The sequence below is a fragment of the Barbus barbus genome (assembly GCF_936440315.1).
Source record: "Barbus barbus genome assembly, chromosome: 18".
NCBI lineage: Eukaryota > Metazoa > Chordata > Actinopteri > Cypriniformes > Cyprinidae > Barbus > Barbus barbus.
The window spans coordinates 14,655,640-14,679,677 of record NC_136746.1 but is presented as its reverse complement, the minus strand read 5'-3'; the positions used below and the strand labels follow the sequence as shown (position 1 = coordinate 14,679,677).

General features: G+C 41.4%; 1 protein-coding gene across 6 annotated transcripts in view; it reads right to left on the bottom strand.

The window, feature by feature from the left end:
- Positions 1–761: 761 nt before the first annotated feature.
- Positions 762–24,038, bottom strand: part of LOC306884338 (zinc finger SWIM domain-containing protein 8-like) — a 48,205-nt gene continuing 24,928 nt past the window's right edge. The window contains exons 9-27 of one of the 6 annotated variants that reach the window (XR_013785432.1): positions 23,260–23,435; positions 21,906–23,103; positions 21,247–21,378; positions 20,975–21,154; positions 20,503–20,686; positions 20,301–20,399; positions 20,051–20,175; positions 17,814–18,102; positions 17,516–17,668; positions 15,550–15,772; positions 15,077–15,366; positions 14,274–14,497; positions 13,659–14,150; positions 13,132–13,372; positions 11,601–11,768; positions 11,476–11,518; positions 11,147–11,266; positions 4,562–4,740; positions 1,506–2,343 (exon numbers count right to left, since the gene is read on the bottom strand). Coding sequence is in view for 4 of the 6 variants with exons in the window: in XM_079440110.1 (XP_079296236.1) it covers positions 2,140–2,343; positions 4,562–4,740; positions 11,147–11,266; positions 11,601–11,771; positions 13,132–13,372; positions 13,659–14,150; positions 14,274–14,497; positions 15,077–15,366; positions 15,550–15,772; positions 17,516–17,668; positions 17,814–18,102; positions 20,051–20,175; positions 20,301–20,399; positions 20,503–20,686; positions 20,975–21,154; positions 21,247–21,378; positions 21,906–23,103; positions 23,260–23,435 (4,680 nt within the window). In the remaining 2 variants the exon portion in view is untranslated. Of the gene's footprint in view, positions 2,344–4,561; positions 4,741–11,146; positions 11,267–11,475; positions 11,519–11,600; positions 11,772–13,131; positions 13,373–13,658; positions 14,151–14,273; positions 14,498–15,076; positions 15,367–15,549; positions 15,773–17,515; positions 17,669–17,813; positions 18,103–20,050; positions 20,176–20,300; positions 20,400–20,502; positions 20,687–20,974; positions 21,155–21,246; positions 21,379–21,905; positions 23,104–23,259; positions 23,436–24,038 lie in introns of all 6 variants that reach the window. The other 5 variants (XR_013785433.1, XM_079440113.1, XM_079440110.1 and 2 more) reach the window with 5 other exon arrangements.

The window sequence follows — 24,038 nt, the reverse complement described above, 5'->3', positions numbered from 1 at the left end:
ACAAGTTTAAATGTATAGGTTATCATTAAAAAACAAATCATGTACAAGTGTCTTTTGGCTCCGTGATTGAATAAGCAATGAATGTAAGTTTGTGAATGTCAGTTCCTCATGTAAACCGACCGCAACATTTCAGAAGTTTCAATATTTAACCTTCTAGCGCCCCCAGGCGATGAAAATCCCCTCGGTACAAGTCGAGGTAAGTTTTAATAAGGTCCATTTCTGACACTATTTTATCAGATCTGTTCATCCCACTACCGTTCAAACCTTTGGGGTCAGTAAGAGGAAAAAATATTACTTTTATTTAGCAAAGATATCAAGAGAGACATTAAAGACAATTTTGCTAAATATTTATATATATAAAAAAATCCCACAAATATTAAGCAGCACAACTGTTATCAAGAATGTACACCAAATCAGCATATTAAAATTATTTCTTAAGGATCATGTGACACTGAAGACTGGAGTAATGGCTGCTAAAAATTTAGCTTTGCATCACTGGAATAAAAGGCATTTTAAAATATATTAAAATTAAAACTGACTTCACGTTAAAAACATTTCATAGTAATATATTTAATATATTTCATAATACTATTGTCGTTTTTACTATTTTTGATCAATTAAATGCAGCCTTGTTAAGTATAAGAGATTCCTATAAAAAAACAAATAAATAAAAAAAAAAACAAGAACTGACCAACCCCAAACTTTTGAACAGCAGTGTATATAATGATTAGAACCACAAACAGGCACAGATAAACTCTTTTAGTGTTTTAATTTATCTTTATTAAGTAAACTCTACATTTTTAATATTGCTTTGTTCCAATTTAGTTTTTCTCTTTTCCCCATTTATTCTAGATTACATCCTCTTGCAATCAGCAAAGTTGATATATTTATATGTATTTATATAGATTTTTTTTTTTGTTTGTTTGTTTTTTCCAACCAAGCTACACTTGAAGAATACAAAAATATCACAGTACATTTTCTACTCAGTCACGCTCCACTAGCGAGATCCAAGCTGGGGCTGATGCTGGAAACATGGGAATCTGGCAGTGACATTTATGGACCACTCAACTAATGTTAGACAGAGGGGAGCAGTTAACCCATTTTAAAATGAGAACAGAAAAACGAGATTTTGTGGTTCGACTAAACCTCAAAAATATTAAATTGCAAAGATACCAAAGTCTATTAATGGTATCGGAAATAGGTGGAATTCAAATATAAAAGAACCCAATTTAACAGGAAGCCCGAATTGTTTTTGACTGAAGTCACCGCTGATGTCTTAAATGTCAAAAAAAAGCTGTGTAATCTGGTCCAGCCAGACTTCTCTGTTCCAGCACTCAAGCCACCAACATCTGACCGGAAAAAGGAACTCGCAGAGCAGTCAGTAAGAACATTCTTCCATTCCTCATCCTGCTCTCTGCAGACACACCACACGATACAAAATATTAAAAACAAAAGATAAAACAAAAAACATTGAAGAATCCTCACCCGTACTTTGATTATTGTTTCATAATAAATGTCTCTTTTATTCTTTTAACAAAGTTTTGTTTTTATTCTCATGTTTACAATGCCATCGACTATCCAACGTTGAAATCCTTAATGACCGATGGAGGGTCGTTCTCCAGGGTAGAGGAATGTTGCAGTATGAGTCTGACATTTAGTGGTTTTGCTTAAATGTGAACCAAACATCAACATAGCAAGTGAAAAACTTTGTCCCCATATTAACCATCTAAATGAACTCGGGGGATCGCAAAGCATAGAAATCAGTGAATGAAAGATGTTAGGACACAGATAAAACATAGTTAGCCATTAAGTTACTCGACTGAACACACCGAAAAAAAACAGAACAAAAAAACAAGATCAGACACAACACTGGGATCAACAACTTGACAAAGGAGGGACCCACTGACTGGAGTAATTCACTCGCTCCAGTATCTCTGTACCACTTTCTCATGACTTCAGGGCCTGAAGGACTAAATGTTCAGTCAATATGAGTGGGCTTGCACAGGAAGTCGAAATGGCTACACTTCCTATCGAGGGGAACGGAGAGAGCTGCGTGTCGGATTGAGCCGTGTTAGTGGTCTGTGGGGAAGATAGCTGCAGGAGATTGGGCGGCTCTGTCCCCGCTGGTCTCTAGAGCAGTCAGGGTGAGAAAGTGGCCATCTCCAACGAGATCCGCTGCCATAGTTCTTTAGTCTGTTTGCCCCTCTTCAGGTTCTGCAGCACATCGTTGAACTGCATCATGCCAACTGGTGTCAGGCAAAACGCCCCGCGGGCACTTCGGATGATGTTCACAAAGTCGTCGTAGTCCGCGGGAGTCAGATGGATCAGCCTATGGTGGATGTACTGGAACAAACATAAACAGACAGTGAATTAGGCTGGTAAGACATGAATTCAGACAAATCTCCATTTTATTTTTATATTCTGGTAATTGGTAAATTAAGTAATTAGTTGAGGAATAAATGTTAATATGTTATGTATAATTTAATGTATCTAAAGTAGAACCATCAGAGCCGCATGTCAAATGTTCCATGATTTAAAAAAATTATTTTGCAATTATAAATTGCAGTTAGCAAGCCGTTAATATTGTCACACATTTCTGATTGAAACGGAGCACGTAAAAGGGACAGCGATGGAGAAAACGTAATATAGGTGGAAAAATGATCTTAATGATTTTGTGGTTGCTCACAAAACTGTGGCCCAGATAAACTGTACAGACATTTCTTAATTATCACAAAGAATTATATTTAAATAAATGCTGTTCTTTTGAACTTTCCATTCATCAAATAATCCTGAAAAAAAATCTATCACAGTTTTCACAAAAATATTAAGCAGCACAATATTTTTTTCAACACTGACAATACAAATGATGCAAAAGAACAAAAGAAAACATTTGGTACAAAGTTTCTCGGGGAATGCAAACATTGTAATCTAGAGCTGGAAGGAAAAAATTATAATTTCTATACTTTTGTATTTCCTTAAGAAAATTAGAGTTTGCTCATAAAACACTTCTAGGAGGAACTCGAAAGTTTTGCAAGCAATTCAAAAATGCCGAAATATAATTTTTCCCATCACCAAGACATCCATTAAAGGCTTCATAGAACCACATCTTACGTTTTAAAATCACAAAAGGAAGCTCACAAAGAATATTTTTGTTGTTGGCATGAATTGGAAAAACAATAAGCTTTTAAGAGATGAAAGCTGGATAAAAGAGAATTTAACAAAAGATAAGTTACTTCAACTGCAGATAACAAATTAATATTGTTTAGTTTTCGTATTGTTGCTAGGCCCATTTTTTATGGAGTTATGGACTACTTTTTTTAGCAGAAACGTTAAGCTAATCTACAAGATAAAACAAATTAACTAACTTGAATCAATATTTCATGTTCATGCATTTAGTTTGAAAGTCAAAGAATATAAAAGAATATTTAATAAATAAACATAATACACGGCGCTTTGCTCTGAGGTTTTGAGTTCAGTTTAGTTTCCAACTCTAAATGTGTTTACTCATGGTTCAACAACATTTCATTACAGTCATGCCTTTTCGATCTCCCTGTGGTTAAACATGTGCGACATGATACATTCATAAATATCCCTGCAACTGGATGGCACTAACCTGAACCAGTTTTAATAAAATGTAAACAGGTTATGAAGCGTCAAGTCCCCGGATGTTTATAGGGACATGCCGCATATGGAACGCATTTCCCACCAGCGACGTACGAAATGACTCAGTGACAGTCTGGGTAGGTTTTTGTTCGAGTACAGCCTCTCGGTCCCTCATCTCATTATCCTCGCATGGAGAGAGTGGATTAGAGCTGGCACCATCTCCCTTTCACATTTACCCAACATTCATTTGCAATGATTTACAGTGACAGACATATGGTAGTCTCCCCTTGATCTGGGCATTTTAAAATGTAAGGCCACTACGAGAGCGGCCACTTGCGCTGACATGTGCATCGTTTGCCCATGCAACAACTTGAAACCCCTTTGAAATGGCAACATAAAGCCTCTGAGCCGGCTAGCAGGTAACCGCAAGAGCGTGTCTGTGTGTGCGAGGGAGAGATAGCATGTGTGCACTGCTTTTCTAGGAAGCCGCTTTTGGCTTTGGGCTGTCACAGTGTTTGATGCTCTCTCATCAGTATGCTCCATCCTGTGAACAGACTCAGGCTTCCCTCTCTAGCTTTAACACTCCAGAATTGTTCATGCACAATTTATATTTAGCGTGGGCGACAATGCCGTCACAATCCAGCCTCGGCACCACTCGAATGCTCTAAAACCCTACTCAAATTCTCTCTTTGAAACTAAGTCTAACAAATATGAAAACGAACTTTGAGATGGCTGCACCGCATTCAATACAAAATGTCAGCTGTGACGGATGATCTCATGTGTTCGAGTGTAATTTTAACTGCTTCTGTCAGTGGAAGAATACATGTAGCTCCTGGTGGATCATCGGCATCAGGGTACAGATTTATTTCTGCATATTATCCAATTAGGGATGTTATTAGTAATAATGTCAGCGTGATTAGTTCCCCAGGCTGAATCTTAGGGATTTGTGAGGCTGTACCTGTAAGTAGGCCTGCTGGCAGCGCTGCACGAGCTGGTGGAAGGCAGGAGTGCGGAGGTGTGCGTGGATATGTGCAGGGTTTAACCTCTGCAGAGCCTCCATAATGATCTCCTGCAGGACAAACGGACTAAGAACACCTTTCGCTGCCCCCACACAAAACTGGTACACGTGGTTCACACCTGAGGAGAGAAGAATAAGGAAACATTCTGAAATGAATCGCTAATACATTGCATTCTTTTTTTTAATTCTTAAGTTTCTGTAAATTTAATTAGAATTTATGCAAAAAGCACTGTCAATATACAACCATTTCAACCATTCTTTTTCTTGCCAATCAGTGCATTGCTTAGCATTTTGTGTTTACACCCCCCCCACACACACACACACATACATAAAATACAATGAGCCAATAAGTCCAAGACCGAATATCTTGGGATCAGAGCTATAGCATTACACTTCGGTAAATTTGAGAAATCCCATCTTTATGAATAATTTATTCATAAATTAAACCCAGACCGGATGTTTTATAGTGGTAAAGTAATTTGCATTCATTGTATGGTGAAATGGAATTATCATCGAAGTTCAGCAAGTGAAATATCACCCACAAGTTAAACAATTTAAGTGGTAGAAATGCAAACAACTGTGGAGGAGTGCATCTTTACAGATTACATCCATAAAATGTGAGGTAAGTTGTTTTATAATATAATAATCCTTATATTTTTGTATTACATTTGCATGTCCTGTACATTTTGATGCAGTTTGAGAAAATATACAACAGAAGGGCCCAAAGTTTTTACTACAAAGGGCCAAAATTAAAACCTGACTGAAGGCCATGGGCTTAAAGTATATATCTGGTGACTAATCGGGAAAGCCGATTAGTCACCAGAAGAGACGGACAGCAGCTCGCATAAGTGTTTTGAATACTTGGTCGCAGTTGTTGCACCGAGTGTAAAGACCAACGAGTGTAAAGACAGACGACTTTCTCCTGCGCGACTTTAACCGAGAAGAAACGCAGGGTTAACGCAGAAGGCTACGTAACCCTGCTAACCTGCGCCCTATCTCTACATCTTCCACTGCACCTCTTTCTTTCTCTGTGGGTCTTTGGAATTGCCAGTCAGCTGTCAACAAAGCCGACTTCATTTCTGCTTTTCCTTACAATCCACACTCAGCATCCTGGGCTTGACTGAGACCTGGATTCGTCCAGAAGACTCAGCAACCCCAGCTGCTCTCTCTCACAATTTCTCTTTCTCTCACACCCCTAGGCAAGTTGGCCGGGGTGGGGGCACTGGTCTGCTCATTTCAAGCAATTGGAAATACTCAACCCACTCTCCCCTAGGCAAGCTCAACTCATTTGAATCTCATGCCATTACTGTAACAGCTCCTATAAAACTCCAGATTGTGGTAATCTACCGTCCCCCTGGCCAAATTCTAGCAACCTTCCTAGATGAGCTGGACGGACTGCTGTCCTCTTTCATGGAGGATGGCACTCCAATCTTAGTCTTCGGCGATTTCAACATTCACCTAGACAGGCCTTATGCTACACTTCATTCACTTCCATTCACTCCTAGCTTCATTTGATCTCAAATGCCTCACCACTACTAGCACGCACAAATCAGGCAACCAACTTGACTTAATTTACACACGCAATTATACTACAGACAACATTCTGGTACAACCACTACATATCTCTGACCATTTCTGTGCTGAGCAGCTGGCCCCCATCTTCACACAGATCTTCAATAGATCACTGGAGCTGTGTGAAGTCCCCTCATGCTTCAAACGCTCCACCATCATCCCCGTCCCAAAGAAACACATAATTACTGGACTTAATGACTACAGACCTGTGGCACTAACGTCTGTAGCCATGAAATCATTCGAAAGACTGGTTCTGGCTCATCTGAAGGACATCACTGGACCCTTACTGGACCCCCTGCAGTTTGCCTACAGAGCAAACAGGTCTGTGGATGATGCAGTCAACATGGGACTGCACTTCATCCTGCAGCATCTGGACAGACCAGGGACTTATGTGAGGATCCTGTTTGTGGACTTCAGCTCTGCTTTTAACACCATTATCCATTATTCACCTCCGTCTGCCAGTGGATCAACAGCTTCCTGACAGACAGACAGCAGTTAGTAAAGCTTGGCAAATTCACATCCAGCACTCGAACCATCAGCACTGGAGCTCCTCAGGGCTGCGTACTCTCCCCACTGCTCTTCTCCCTCTACACCAACGACTGCACATCTAAAGACCCCTCTGTCAAGCTCCTGAAGTTCGCAGACGACACCACACTGATCGGCCTCATCCAGGACAGTGACGAGTCTGCTTACAGACAGGAGGTTAAGGAGCCGGCTGTCTGGTGCAGTCTCAACAACCTGGAGCTTAACACGCTCAAAACGGTGGAGATGATCGTGGACTTCAGGAGAAACCCCCCTGCTCTCCCCCCACTCACCATCATGAACAGCACCGTGACTGCAGTGGAGTCATTCAGATTCCTGGGCACCACCATCTCTCAGGACCTGAAGTGGGATATTCACATTGACTCCATTGTCAGGAAGGCCCAGCAGAGGTTGTACTTTCTTCGCCAGCTGAGGAAGTTCAACCTGCCACAGGACTTACTGAAACAGTTCTACTCTGCCATCATTGAATCCATCCTCTGCACCTCAATAACTGTCTGGTTCAGCTCAGCTACCAAATCTGACCTCAGAAGACTACGGAGGGTAGTCCGGACTGCTGAGCGAATCATTGGTACAACCCTCCCCACTCTCCAAGAACTGTACTTATCCAGAGTGAGCAAAAAGGCTGGTAAAATCACTCTGGACCCCTCACATCCAGCACACAACCTCTTTGAACTTTTACCATCTGGTCGACGCTACAGAGCTCTGAGCACCAGAACGACCAGACACAGGAACAGTTTCTTCCCTCAGTCAATACATCTCATGAACACTCAATAAATAAACGTAGAACACACAACTAATACATTATCCATTCACCACACTCACTTATTTTATTTTCTCATTTCTAATTTGCACATACTTGACCTGTACATACATAGTCTGTACATACATACATATACGCCTATATTATATATCATGTATTTTTTTTTTTTTTTGCTGCTTTGTACATTGGTCATTGGCTATTTCCTGTTATTTTGTTTCATTACCTGTGTCCTGTCCTGTTACTGTCCTTCTGTTGCACTGTGGAGCTTCTGTCACTACAACAAATTCCTTGTATGTGTAAACATACTTGGCCAATAAAGCTCATTCTGATTCTGATTTCTTCATTACATTTACTTTACATTTTGCTACCCAGGTGCCACCATCTCCCTTACCGGTTACTTTCAGACGCAACCTACGCTCCCTTTCCCCCTCCCTTCTTTCCTCTGTAGTATCCTCCTCTCTTCCCTCGCCTACCCATTTCTCATCTCTGGATGTGAATGCAGCTACTGACACTTTATGCTCTACCTTAACCTCTTGTCTAGATGTCATCTGTCCTCTCTCCTCCAGGCCAGCACGGGCTGCCCCTTCTAACCCCTGGTTATCCGATGTTCTTCGTGAGAATCGGACCAAACTCAGAGTGGCAGAGAGAAAATGGCGCAAATCAAACGATCCGTCGGACCGGAGTAGATATCAGTCTTTGCTTTCATCTTTCTCTACTGAAGTCCACACTGCCAAATCCTCACATTTCCACAACAAGATCAACAGCGCTCCAGACATGCGTAATCTCTTCAGAACATTTAATTCTCTCCTCTGTCCCCCTCCTCCACCTCCCACCACTTCAATAACCACTGACGACTTTGCCACTTTTTTCACAGACAAAACTAGAACAATCAGTAACCAGTTCTCAACTCCACAGGACCTCCAATCAACCACATCCACTGCTCTAACTCCCATCTTCTCCTTCTGTCCCCTCACCGAGGCAGAAGTATCCAAACTTCTCCTCTCCAGCCATCCTACAAAATGTCCTCTCGACCCAATCCCCTCACACCTTCTCCAAACAATCTCTCCCACACTCTTACCGGCACTCACACACATTATCAACACATCTCTCCTCACAGGCATCTTCCCCACAGCATTTAAGCAGGCTCGGGTAACCCCACTGCTCAAAAAACCTACATTAAACACTTTTCTTTTAGAAAACCACAGACCTGTCTCTCTCCTTCCATTCGTAGGGAAAACACTTGAACGAGTTGTTTTCAACCAGCTCTCACGGTTTCTTTCACCGTACAACAAACTGGATGCTAAACAGTCAGGTTTCAGGAGTGGCCATTCAACAGAGACTGTGCTACTCTCAGCCACTGAAGCCCTGCGAATTGCAAAGGCCGATTCCAAATCATCAGTCCTCATTCTGCTGGATCTTTCTACTGCTTTTGACACTGTCAATCATCAGATTCTCCTGTCTACCCTCTCATCACTGGGGATCACTGGGATTCCACTTCGCTGGTTTGAATCCTATCTCACCGGTAGGTCTTTCAGGGTGGCCTGGGGAGGGGAGGTATCCAGACCACATCAACTGGTCACTGGAGTTCCTCAGGGATCGGTTCTTGGACCCCTCCTCTTCTCCACATACACTACATCACTGGGTTCCATCATACATGCACATGGCTTCTCCTATCACTGCTACGCCGATGACACACAGGTCTGTCTCTCTTTTCAACCAGATGACCCAACGCTAGCTGCACAGATCTCAGGCTGCCTGGCGAACATCTCGGGATGGATGAAAGAACATCACCTACAGCTCAACCTGGCAAAGATGGAGCTTCTTGTCTTCCCTGCCACTCTACAGCATGACTTCACGATTCAGTTAGACTCATCAATGATTACCCCATCAACTTCGGTCAGAAATCTTGGTGTAATCTTTGATGACCAGCTGACCTTCAAAGAGCCCATTGCAAAGACTGCTCGATCCTGCAGGTTTGCACTACACAACATCAGAAAGATCAGGCCCTTTCTGACAAAGCATGCTGCACAACTTCTTGTCCAGGCCCTTGTCGTTTCTAGACTGGTCTACTGCAATGCTCTTCTGGCTGGTCTGCCATCAAACACAATCAAACCTCTACAAATGATTCAGAATGCAGCGACACGACTGATCTTCAACTAGCCCAAAAGAGTGCATGTTACACCTTTCTTCATCTCCTTGCACTGGCTACCAGTGGCAGCTCATCAAGTTCAAGACACTGATGCTTGCATACAGAACTACCACAGGCTCAGCACCCTCCTACTTCCACTCACTATTACGAACCTACATCCCCTCCAGAAGTTTGAGATCTGCTAGTGAGCGACGCCTTGTGGTACCATCACAGAGAGGCTCAAAATCACTCTCCAGAACATTCTCGTTCACCATTCCTGGCTGGTGGAATAAACTTCCCACCCCAATCCGGAATGCTGGATCCCTGTCAATCTTCAAGCAACAACTGAAAACTCATCTCTTTCGGCACTACTTGACTTCATCCTAAACTCAAAAAAAAAAAAAACTTACTCTTTCCTATCTATCTTTCTCTCCCTCCCTTACTAGCTTGTACTTATTTGAACAATGACTGAGACTTGGTGTTACGAGCACTTCCTCTGTCTGATTGCCTCTTCAAGATGAATCGTGTTTTGTATTCCCCAATTGTAAGTCGCTTTGGATAAAAGCGTCTGCCAAATGACTAAATGTAAATGTAAATATACTTGTATCCAAATATAATAAAATGTCATTTTTAAATAAAATTCAATAATATTCTCTACATTTCAGTGCAAAAATAAAACCGAAAATGTTCAAACAAAAAGATAAATTAGAAAAGTAGATGTGCTTCAACTTAATAAAGCACACAAAGGCCTGTTATCTTGGAACTGAAAGCATTAACAATAAATGAAAGCATAATGAAAGCATTATGCAATTAAATATTCTGATCAATCAACAGCCCTGAAATTTCATTTGTCAATTTGCAATTTATGTGCGCTGACATTTAGTATTAAAAAGAAAATTGGATGTTTCACCACACTTGTTTGTGTTTGTAATGTTCCAGAGCAAGTGGAGAATCTGGAACAAAAAGTGGGATTTTTGAAAGTCAGAGGGTTGGCGAAGTGATGAAGGAAGGGTAAATGCTGTTAGTTTACTTACACAGTCTGTACTAGTGTTTGCATTGCTTGGCAAATACGGTTTAAAATGCAAGTAATTAACCCACAAAATCCTTTTAAAGGAAGCATGTGGAGGTCTATATCATTACCGTCTGCTTAAGCTATTCATTCATTCCAGTGGGGAACATTAGCAAAGCAACAAGAAATAAACTAGCCATTTCATAAAATGCCTAACCTGAACATGGCAAAATATTGTCTACTGCTACATTTTCAATTGTAACATTTAGACCCATGAAAACTGGCAGCATGCTTTGATCAGCATGGGATAAAGTTCAGAGCAAGAGGAAAGACATCACGATGTCAATAACTCTGCTGGAATCTCACTGTAGAATCACTTCTCCTCTCTTGTCCGCTGAAGGCAAGGTAAACTGCCAACACATCATTTACAGTCTACTTCCAGCTATTGCAGCAGGTAACAAGAAATTGACTTGTTTTTCCTAAAAGACATATTACAAAAATATGTGGGCATACCAAGACGCGCAGCCAAGCCCAACAGCCATTTGACATCTTCGGTGTACGGGGGGCTACGGGAAAAGTTGTTTGGATGATCGTTGTGGGCCCTCCTTCCCAACATCTCCAAGGCCAGCATGCCTAAATGATGACAGGAAGATTTCACCATCAACACTCTGTTCTGTACGACACTGTACTGTATCATGTATTGAATTGACACATGCACCCAACGTCCTACTCTCAAGGACTTATGAGTACTGAAATAACTGAAATCATGCCTTAATTAATATTTCTCACTGTGAGAGTTCTTTGTCAGTCCTGCAACATGGACTCAACGATCTCTCCCTCACCTCTCTTGATAATTAATCACCACAATTCAGGACCAGATGGATCCTATTGGGTGCAAAACAGCAACATAAGGACAGGCAAGCCATGCCCTAAAGGTTCTATGTAATTAGAAATCAGGCATCCTTACCGACTCTGTAGGCCGAGTGGAGGTAGTGCAGGCCCTGCTGGCTGATTGGTTGATTGTGCTGCTCGTCTTCCACAGGGAAGGGTGCGCTGACCAATGAGGCAGGCTGGGATGGGAGTCCTGGAAGAGAAGCCCCCTGAATGGCCTGGATGGCAGAGCCTGAGTGTACTCCTGCTGGGCAAAAAAAAAAAAATGTGAGAGGATGTTCATGGTATTTTTGTATAAATTGGCAAGATGCCTCAGAGCTTGGCTTTCCAGCAATCTCTTGTTAACTGGTAAGAACTGTAACAAACTCCTCTCTACACTGAACTAAAGGTGCACTAAATAATCATTTCACTGGCCTTGAATTTTGTATTCTCACCTAGAGGTGTGATCTTTTCGTTTTCAGTGCCATTGCAGAGCTTTGCAAACACAAACACAAAAATCTCTTCTTTTCTGCACTTCACCTCTGCTTTAGCTTGTTTAATAATCTACCTTTCTGAAAGTGACTTAAAATGAGATACAAAAGCAATTTGTCAGCATTTATTGTATACTATGAATATTGTTGCCTCTGGCAAATTGCTTATGCGTCTCATTTTAAGTCACTTTTGATAGGTAAATTAAAAATTTAATATTTATACATGTAATATCTGTCATCCATAAATATTATTCCACAACTGAAAGTGTCTGATAATTAGGAGTGGGAATCTTGGGCATCTCACAATGATATCCAATTTTGATTCAAGGAGTCACAAGCCAATTCTAAAACAATTCCTGGTGAATTTTAATATCTCCTCACTGATTATTCCATCATGCCAAGGTAATTTTGAGACATCGAGTCTCTTAGACTGTGGCCTGTCCTATGACAGAAGGTTCTATGCTCAAGAGGAAATTACAAAATCCACACTAAAGCCAACTTTTTTTGGTGGTGGTTATTGCTTATTGTCTTTGTAAGGCCGTATTGTCATTTTGAAAAAGCAAATACACTGAGGCCATTTACATTCCTTATGAATGAGCTATGAACAAAACATAAAATATACATAAAATTGAATAAATGATTCTTTTGTTGGAACACTGTTCAAAAATACAATATTATCTATTAGTTAAAAATGTTTGTGGATAACACACCTGCATGGAAGCTTCTAGTATGCCTAGTAAGACCTTGATTAGCTATTTCAGGTGTGTTTAATTAGGGTTGGAGCTAAACTCTGCAGGACACCGGCCCTCCAGGACACCCCTGCCCTAATTGAATCACGATTTGTTCAGCATCTCAACCGATTTGAATCGTCACATATGAATCGATTGTCAACCGGCTCGCAGTTAATCATTATATCCCTAAATAAAACTGCTATTTAAAAGGCCTGATTTCACTCTCTCATGCAAGTATAAATAATTTTAAGTACATCAGATGAAAGTACTATTCATTTCTGGCACATTGCTGTAAAAGTAAAAAACCCCGCATTTATTCAGCCCTCATCTAAATAACATTTGATAATATGCCCAAAAAGTTGTCTTCATGTTAAGATGGAATTGAAATCTAACTTGTCGTTCTTACCTGCCACAGTAGTGCTAAGAGGCAGGGCTGCCTCTGCGGTATGGTATGGGTGGACAGCGATCTGAGTCATGGACGGCATTGGGACTCCAGGGAAAGTGACAGCGGTCGCTGCCATAGGAGGATGAGGGCCAGTAGCCACAGAGAAAGGGTACTGAGCACCAATAAAAGCAGGGTGCATTCCCTGAGAAGACAAACAGACGCTCTTAAAACCAGGCTGATACGTCTTCCTCGAGTCATATACCTGCCGTTGAAAAAATTAAAAAGCCACAAAATAAAGTTAATCCAAGAGAACAGTTGTAAAAATCATCATACACATAAACAGACTGTCAGGAGTGTTTTTCCATTTATATTCTGCCAGGAATGTGGCACTATGCATCACTGACTGCCAAGTAAGAGTCTGCATTAGTGCTTAAATTTAGCATTCATCGCCTTCAGTTAAATGCAGACAAATAATATTAGACTAAAATAAAATGCTAAATAACTGAAACCCATAAATCATATCACAAAGAAAGAAAGAGAGCTCATACTTGTGGGTAGGCCGCCCCAGACACGGGGAAGACAGCAGGACGGGGAATGTGCTGAAGGGGGTGGCCCAAATACTGCGGGGTGCAGACGGTGGGCAGATGGGTTTGGATGGTGGTGTAGGGATGCAGGCCTTGCGCGTGTGCCATGGCTGAGCCCGGCAGCGCATGTGACTGGTAGATGGTGGAGCCAACAGAAATGACAGGAACTACAGCGGCTGCAGTCACTGTTGTAGTTACAGCTGCGACACCTGAAGAGTCCAAGACTCCCGTGTTATCCAGGATACCACAGACTCCCTCGGGTGGTGTTCTTCGTGCTCCACCATTGGCGCCACAGCGGCCGGACCCCTCTCTCTGGGCCCCAGAACCTCCACCCACAGTTTGTTCGTATAGCCAATACCACTGGTGAGCCACCTCGAACAAGACTTCAGGATAAACACCGCCTCCCTTTGCAGCCTCCTCAACTGCCATGCAAGCTTTCTCCAGCATCACATTATCCTAACAAAAATACCAACACAGAGAAGTGTTCTTTAAAGGCAACAAGCAGATGATTATGATGCTATTAGTGTAAAAATGTGTAGATAATGATGTACAATGAAAGTAGGCTGTGCTGGACAATACCTGCTCCTTGCACTGCACCAGGGCTCTCTGAATCTCATTGGGGTTGAGGGCGTGAGCGTGAGGCAAGCAGCTCAAGGCCAGCTCTGCCGCAGCACGCACCATGTTGGGATCCCGTGCTCGTGATGCACGGTCAGCGAGTGACGCCACCTCCGGAGGCGTGAGGTGCCCATCCCAGCATTCCACCAGAATGTTGAGGGCAGCACTCCCAATCTCCATGGCCTGGCCTGTGAAAACAAGACATAAGAATTTAAAACCAAACAAAAGGCAGGTTTGCCCACCTATTTTCTAGCATACTGTATTAACTGCATTATTCATCTATCTCTATGCATCCATATATTATATATCTATCAACCAATATATATCCATCAATCCATATATATCCAGCATCTAAATCTATTTCTACCCATATCTATCCATCTATCTCTCTCTCTGATGATTTTTGGAATATTGTATTGCTGGCTATTGCTACAAATATACCCGTGCTACTTATGACCAGTTTTGTGGTCCAAGGTCACATATATCAACCCATAGCTATATACCAATCCATTTATCTACCTATTTCTAGCTGAAACAATATCATCCATCTATCCATCCATCCATCTATCGCAATCCACCCAAATCTATATCTACCTATCCATCCATTTTTAATATACTGAAGTACAGTACTATAGTACTCTTTCATTCTGAGTTGATACTCTGAAGCCAGGTTTATGAATTTTAAAGATTACATTTGCATTTCAAGGGGATAGTCATAAATCATATTGAAGTTTGTGATCCCTGCAGATTACATAATCATCTCTCACCTGTAATCCAGGATACATGTGAGGAATACGTCCTTGACAGCCAGTTTGGGGAGACAAAATTATGCAGGCCGAGGGCATACAGGCCAATTTCAAAGGCACACAGATGCAGGTTGCGGTGGGGTCCTTGATGGCCTCCGCTGGCAGAGGGTTGAGTGAAAATGGAGGTGGAGCTGTTTCCACCAGCTTTAATCAGCACAGTCTTGGCCAGCTCAAAGTAAAAATGGGCAGCTGCCTCAGATGGCTGGTTGGGCACATGTGGAGCGTGGCATTCAGGCCGACGGCCTTTATACCTAAAAGGGAAAGAGGTAATGCATGACAAACTGTAGACATAGAGGATCAGAGAATCTACTGAATTAGAGATTTAATTGTTTGCTGAGCGCTCAAAAAGAGATCCTAATTAACAAGCTCCCAAAAAATGAGACCAAATCCTCAAAAGGGGCAGTGAGGGTAAAAAGGTCACAGACTTGTCTCACCTGCTGGTGTCAGTACTCTTGGCTCTGGCTCCTCCTCCAGCTCTGCGTGAGCCGCTGGATGACGATGAGCCAAGTGAATCAGAGGAAGAGCTGCTAATGCTGTCACTGTCCTGGCCTCTCCCCCAGGAAGCAGCTGTCCAACCACCTCGAAGTGGACGTCGACTGAGGGTAGGAGAGCTGTCTGAGGTGGTCTCTGGAGCACTACTGTCAATGCTTGCCATGCCTGAGAAAACACGTCAGAAGAAACATGACCTTCTCACACTCTCAAATGTCTTTATGCACAGCTAAAAATAATAAAGTCAATAAATTAGTAATATACATGAAATAATATAATATATTTGGAAGCATCATATTTTAAAATAAAGGCTAGCGGATTAATACAGCTACATCTCAAAAAATTTGAATATTGTGAAAAAGTTTATTTTTTTTCTAGTAACATTTCAAAAAGTGAAGCTTTCATATATTTTAGATTCATTACAAGTAAAACATTTCAAAAGATTTTGTTTTAATTTTGATGATTAGAGCTTACAGCTCATGAAAGTCAAAAATCCAGTATCTCCAAATATTAGAATATTTATATTTGAGTTTCAATAAATGACCATCCGTACAGTATAAATTCTGGGTATCTCTTGTTCTTTGAAACCACAATAATGGGGAAGACTGCTGACTTGGCAATGATCCAGAAGACAATCATTGACACCTTCCACAAAGAGGGTAAGTCACAGAAGGTCATTACTGAAAGATTTGGCTCTTCACAGAGTGCTGTATCAAAGCATATTAAATGCAAAGTTGACTGGAAGGAAGAATTTGGGTAGGAAAAGGTGCACACGCAACAGGGATGACCGCAAGCTTGAGAATACTGTCAAGCAAAGCTGATTCAAACACTTGGGAGAGTTTCACAAGGAGTAGACTGAAGCTGGAGTCAGTGCATCAAGAGTCACCACGCTCAGATGTCTTCAGGAAAAGGGCTACCAAGCCACTTCTGAACCAGAGACAACGTCAGAAGCATCTTACCTGGGCTAAAGAGAAAAAGAACTGGACCGTTGCTCAGTGGTCCAAAGTCCTCTTTTCAGATCAAAGTAAATTTTGCATTTCATTTGGAAATCGAGGTCCCAGAGTCTGGAGGAAGAGTGAAGAGGCACAAAATCCATGTTGCTTCAAGTCCAGTGTGACGTTTCCACAGTCAGTGATGATTTGGGCTGCCATGTCATCTGCTGGTGTTGGCCCACTGTGTTTTCTGAAGTCCACAGTCAACGCAGCCATCTACCAGGAAATTTTAGAGCACTTCATTTGCTGATTTCATTTTCCAGCAGGACTTGGCACCTGCCCACACTGCCAAAGGTACCAAAAGCTGGTTCAATGAACATGGTGTTACTGTGCTTGATTGGCCAGCAAACTCGCCTGATCTGAACCCCATAGAGAATCTATGGGGTATTGTCAAGAGGAAGATGAGAGACACCAGACCCAACAATGCAGATGACCTGAAGGCCGCTATCAAAGCAACCTGGGCTTCCATACCACCTCAGCAGTGCCACAGGCTGATTGCCTCCATTCCACGCCGCATTGATGAAGTAATTCGTGCAAAAGGAGGCCCAACCAAGTATTGAGTGCATAGAAATTAATATAATTTTCAGAAGCCTGACATTTATGCTTATGTAATATTCTAATTTTCTGAGACACTGAATTTTGGGTTTTCATTATCTGTAAGCCATAATCATCAAAATTTCAAGAAATAAAGGCTTGAAATATTTCACTCATGTGTAATGAATCTATATAATATATGGGTTTCACTTTCTGAAATGAGTGACACAAAATATTGACCTTTTTTATTATATAAAATTTTTTTTTTAGATGTACCTGTAAGTGAATATGTATGAATTTTTGGAGTGATATTTAACCTCTTGTGACAAAAATAAATGCATTAAATGCTCTCTTCTGTGTAAGCAACAAACCCACTGTCTCTCACCAGTGTGTTTCTTTTTCTGCCGTACAGGTGATCCCCAGCAGCGCGTGCCGTATGCCCCACGGCCCCCCAGTGCCAGACGACTGGGCACAGTGCCCTCAGGCTTGAAGGGCGCAGCTTCGCTCTGCTGCTCACAGGAGGTCGACTGTGCACCCTCTGCCAAAACAAGAAGTATGAGAGAGATAAAATTAAACTGGGTCACTACAAACTCCACAAGGACCCAAGGAATTAACATTTCAGCACTGAATTTCCCTCTGACATTTAAGTGTCTACTCGTGATACTTTGGTGGAAGTTGTTCACCTTGATCTATGTTGTCAGCGATGCCGTCTCCTGTCACTGTGCTCTGAACTCCACCACCCACCAAATTGCCCTGCTGCACCGCCGCACCCCCTCCAGTAACGCCCTGCACAGCAGCTGATGTTGCTGAAGGGGTATGCTTTGACACTCCACCCATGGCTCCGCTAGCACCATGGGTGGCATGTTTAGATGGGCTCTTTTGGCTGCTGGTGGCTGGTTTGCTAGAGTAAAACGAGCTCAGAGTCTGAGGCTTATGGGTCTGGCTCTCACGATCCAAGAGCTTGTCCAGAATCTACACAAGGATAATATCAAACATTAATAGTGTTTGATATAAACATTAATAGTTTAAGGCATGCACTGCATTTTAAAAATGATACCATGGCTAAGACTCAGCATAAGTATGGATGTCTTAAAGGAATAGCTAATATGAAGAACTCATGTACATAAAAGTCAGTAAGATATTTTTAAGAAAAGTAATACTTTTATTCTGTATTTCATGTCATTTTATCTTATCTTCAGCATCACATTATCATATTAGAAAGATTTCTGACACTGAAGACTGGAGTGAGTAACAGCAGGTGAAAATTCACTTTTGCCATCACAGGAATAAATATAATTTTTAAATATATTCAAATAAAAACGTTATTTTTAGTCATCATAATTAGGGCCGGGACTTTATCGCGTTAATTTAGATTAATTAATTACACAAAAATAACGCGTTAATTTTTTTTAACGCATTTTAATCGCACTTATTTTTGCACCACGGAACGTTTCTCACTGGATGAGTTTCGGCGGACCGATTATACTGGAGCACCAACTAGCGTTCAGAATTCCAAGAACGCAAAGAACGGACTTGCGTTCTCGTGGAGACCGGTCTTGCCAGGCTTCCTTGGAAGAACGAACTCGGAAGGACGCGAGAACACAGAACGCACACTTATGAGAACTGAGATGTCCTGCTTAACTGACCGCATAGTCTCAGCATAAGAAACGGCCAATGAACAATAAATATTACAAAATGTCATAACTTATTAAAACATTTCATACTATTATAGATATTACTTTCATATAATTGTATTGTTTTATTTTACAGCGTTATATGTTTTACTGTTCAGATTCATTTTAATATGCCAATAAAAATGCAGACTTTCTCCGGGTCTTATAACTTTATTAAAATTAACCAAAACAAAACGATAAATGTTTACTTTCAACTTGAAGAGCCGTTAAGTATTTGTGAGAGCGACTTTAAAGCTTACAGGCTTCCGTACACCGGCCACCCACAGCGTTTTCTGGGATTTCTAACGGCTCGATTCTCTCAAGTCTGCACTCGATGCATCCTCAGTTTCAAGAACATATCCGGGCACTTTCATGCATCCTCTGTACTTGCGTTGTCATTCTATATATATCTATGCTTGCGTTCTTGAGAATTGGAACTGAACTTCGACGGTTAATGATGACGTAGAACGAGAACACAAGGACGCAAGATCGCTGAAGAACGCATACCTCATTTCATAAATGAGCTTAGAATTATTGCTTCTTCTCTACATACACTTGAAAGTAATAAAGCTATTACATTAGCTAATTTTTTCAACCAATTTAGTGACTCATAATATATTGTAACCCCTTCTGTATTTTCTTTTTATTTATTTGTTTTATTTATTTATTTAGTTTATTTCTAAATCATATTTAATTATTGATGTTAATGATGTACAATGTAAATAACTTAGTTGTGTCTGCCTTGTATCTGAAATTGTGATTTTTTTCTATGTCTTAAGTTTGTTCAGTTAAAGCCTATTTTGCTTGTACATTTTTTGATTTTCATAATAAAAAAAAAAAAAAAAACCCAGAGAAAAATTCAGCAAGAATCCAAAAAAAAAAAAAAAAAAAAATAGCTGAAGAACGCATATTGAGAAACAGCCAAAAACAAACCGCAGTGAACATGGACGGGATGGGAAATGTAAAAATCCATATAAAAAAAAACTTACTTCTCACTGTTCTCAGGTCAAATATTTATATGCGATTAAAATGCGATTAATTTCGATTAATTAATTACAAAGCCTCTAATTAATTAGATTAATTTTTTTAATCGAGTCCCGGCCCTAATCATAATATTTCACAGTATTGCTGATTGACTAGCCTTGGTAAGCTTGAGACATTTTTAAAAACAAACTATGCCATCACTTGGCTTCAGAGGTCTGTAACTTCAGCTTAGGTATATTACATGAATAACTTCAAACACCTGCCTTTTTAAGCTTGCTTTGGTCATCTTTATAAGTGATCATCAGTGCTAGAGCCAGGTCTCCTTTCTCTCTCCGTGTGCCTTCACATAGCAGAGGATGCTCTGCCTCACTGACCGTTGTCTTCATACCTTAAAAAAAACAGAGAGAGAGAAAAAGAGAAAATGAGACAATTGAAACACAGAAAGAGAATATCCAAAACATAACACATTAGTGCAGGTTGGTTTTGTGTTTTTTCACATAAATTGATTCTTACCAAGAGCTGCTACAGCTGCCTCAAATCCCAGCTCCTCATCACCAGGCATTTCATTGTTACGGTTCCGGCTAGGAGGTCGAGAGCCCGTGGGAGAAACCACTGCAACAGGCAAGTAAAAATACAAAAGAAAATATGAAAAATGAGCATGGGGATTTGAAAACGCTTTTTTTAAATGGTGGGAAAAGGTAGATGTGCGATTTACCAGGAGTGCACAGTACGTCGAATATGAAGCTTGCCAGCATGAGGGGCAGAACCGGTCGATAGTCGCAGAAGTTTCCATCACGGAGCTGCTCTGCTCGGTCCCTTATGGAAGTCATTTCAACAAGACCTAGAGGAATCTTCTTAAGCAGAGCCACCACCTCTGACTCCTGATATGCCAGTTTCACCTAACACAAGAGCATAGTAGCTCAGAATTATGACACTCAAAATGCTTCACTGGACACGTTTAAAATAAGGCATCAAAACATAATGCATTTTTAGTTTGTTGTCGGTTTCAAAGTGTAAATCTGGCTAAACTCTCTGGCTAAACAATTTGTGTCCCATTTACTAATGTTAATGATATTACATTACAGACTTCCTATATCAGTCAAACCAGTCACAACCCCAACAAGAAACTACATTTTAATACTAGCAGATCAACCAGGTGTATGGGATGAATGTAATTTCTGCTTTACCTCCAGAGCTTTAGTAGAAGCTGGTGGTCTCTGCAGCTCCAGGGAGAACATGCCAGTGTTGAATGCCAGGTTATGGAGCTCCAGCCTCTCACTCAACACAGTCAGCAGGAAGGCTACTTTAGACAAGGTGTTAGTGGCCACCTGCGTCTGTTTACTGGTTGACACCTTACTCTTTTTACCCTACACAAAACAGTGAGAGATCAAAAGTGAGCACCAGCATGATGTCACAGGTAAAACTTCAGGGAAAACACAGAAAAAGTCTGTTCTGGTACCTTTGTTTGTGGCTGCTCCACCTTTAGGTCGGGCGGGTTAGACAGCAGATCTCGAGCAAGTTCAACAGCCAATCGGCATGCTTCATTACTATAGCCATGAGCATAGAGAGCCTCCACACATGCAAACAGTATCTGCAACACACCATTACATCATTGATACCATTATACCATTGATACCATTATACCATTGATACCACACCATTATACCATTATGCCCGTTCCCATCTTTTAAAATTCAGGGAAATTAAATCCGAATAAAAGAAAATTAAATAATAAAGAATAAAATAGAAGTCCAAAATTAGCTTTTTTAACTAGCCATTTTTTATGTATTTTACAACTGTACAAATGCTGAATTTAAGGCATTAAAATCTAAATTAAAAAACAGCCAACATCTCATCCTTTTATAAAAACATTTCTACAAATAATTCTCTGAATTAACACAAACAATAGACCATGTGTGTCACCAAATAGAGCGAAAAAAAAAAAAAAAAAAACATTTTATGCATCCCAGATAAAGTACATAAATTTTCCACTGAGACAAGTTATGTTAGAAGTTAGAAGATACATGGTCACATTTAGCTCTTGCGGAGTCTTAATTTTACACCCTACTTTTCAGCACAATGTGTTTGAGAAAAAAAAAAAAAAAAAAAAGATTTCACCTCCATCCTGCCCTCCTGCTCCAGAGGTTTAATCCCAGCAAAGATGTCTGGCTCTTCTTCATGATTGCTGTCTGCAACCCCTCTATCTGCTCCCTCTTCTGATGCAGCACTAAGGTAATATGCTTGATAGTCATCTTCACCCACAGCATCTGCTCCTGCTGCTGCCTCGGCTGCTTGAGGTCCCGAGGCCCCTGAAGCCCCGTTCCCATCTCCCTCTCTGCAGCCCTGCTGAGCCTTACTGGGGAGCGATGCAGAGGGCTGAGTATCATTTACAGGGTCCTCCTCTCCTCCATTCTCATCCAGATCTGCCTCCACTTCCACCTCTTTCTCCATAGCTACCACTACTGGAGTTGCAATGGAGCAGGCATGGGCATCAGCAGCAGAGGGCAGCACACGTTTTGTCTCAAAAGCACGCTCTTTTGAAGCAGTACCACTGTATTTGAGTGGCTCTCGGAGAAGAGGGCTGGGTGAGGGCAACATCTCCGGCGGAGGAGGAAGGAAATCAAAGGTGTTGGAGGCCTCTGCTCCGAGCGCCAGGCTGGAGCCATCATCCAGACTCAGCTCTGCCATATCAGGCTCTAGAGAGCTGTCCTCACTGCTAGTTCGCCGTTTAGCACTGGGGTGCTTCCCGCTGACGCCACTCGAACTTCCACATGAACCCTTGCTGCTCTGTGTAAGCTTGGACTTACTACCAGCTGATGGGGAGGAGCTACTAGCTTTATACATGCCTTTACCTCCTTCCTGAAGTGAGAGCGAGACCCTTCCACCTAGACAAACCAGCACGCCTCCACTGTTCACACCAGACACTCCTTTCCTCTTGCCCACAATGGTCTCCTTAGGGCGGACAGCCACCTCCTGCTGGGGAAGATGGGAGTTGCTCCGTGACTTGTGTTCAGAGGAAGTACCTTCTGATGTTCCACTGTGAGCTCCTTCTCCTGGTTCCCCACTGGTCCCAGCTTTAGCGCCCCTCTGCTGCTGCACCATCCTGGCCCAACAAAATGAGGCATTTTTCTTATCTGCGCTACAATAGGTGATTCCAGGTAAAGGGTAGGCCACTTCCCAGTTGAAGTAGCAGCACTCCACAGCTGGTTTGAAGCCCTGGAAGAGTTTGTCAAGAGACTTGCGGTGCTGCCCCCGTTTCACAATCTCTATTACCTTCAGATGCCACTGCTTTAGCTGGGCAGCAAGTTCCAAACGCCTGAGGAGTCACAAATAAGTGAATAAGTGAAAGAACATTACCTTACCTAAGTGTTGACAAACACAGCCACAAATCTTAAGGTATTATAGAACAAAGTCACAACATATATGTATCACAAGTTCTTTAGAGCCTAACCAGGTCTACTAACTTGCTCACCTCTGGGGACTCATGGAAGGGTCTAGCACTGCCAGTCTCCATAAGACAACCATTTCATCACACATGCTGGCACACGCATGTGCTGCAACCTCTGTCTGGCCATTACTGCGACCAGTGTGCCCGCTAGCACTGCTGTGAGAGGCGGATGTCCTCACACTATACCACCAGCCAATGATCTGGAGGAAATACAGAGAGGGCAGTAGACTATCATTAGAACAAAGTCAGATTAAAACTCACCTCCAAACAAATATTAATCAGATACAGTCAAAAACACAACTAAGTCTAAAAGTTATATGGATACTTTATAAAAAAAAAAAAAAAAAAATAAAAATATATATATATATACAGATTAGCATTAGAACACAATTCCATAAAAGCGCTGATGGGAGGGGAAAATTCTGCTGGTAATTTAATGACAAGGTGCACATTAAAGAACAAAGACGCAACTGCTCATTTCCATAATGACCAGCGCATATTATCACCTGCTTTAAGACAAGTTTTTTTTTTTGGCCGTTAAATAATGCCAAAAATACTAGTGAATTGACGAGTACAAATCATAGTAAATCATGTTGTGTAATTAATTTAAATGCTCTCTTCCCATAAATTTACCAATCGAAAGGGAAACTCCAACAAATGCATATTCAATCAGGTGAGTCGCAAAAATAACACACCTTTTCAGAGCTAATTTTCCACTGTGTCTTCAGTAAATCCTGACAGTAATTTTTAACCTCAAATGAGGGTTTGCGCTGGCACAAGCTGATAGTAAATCTGGCCCTTAA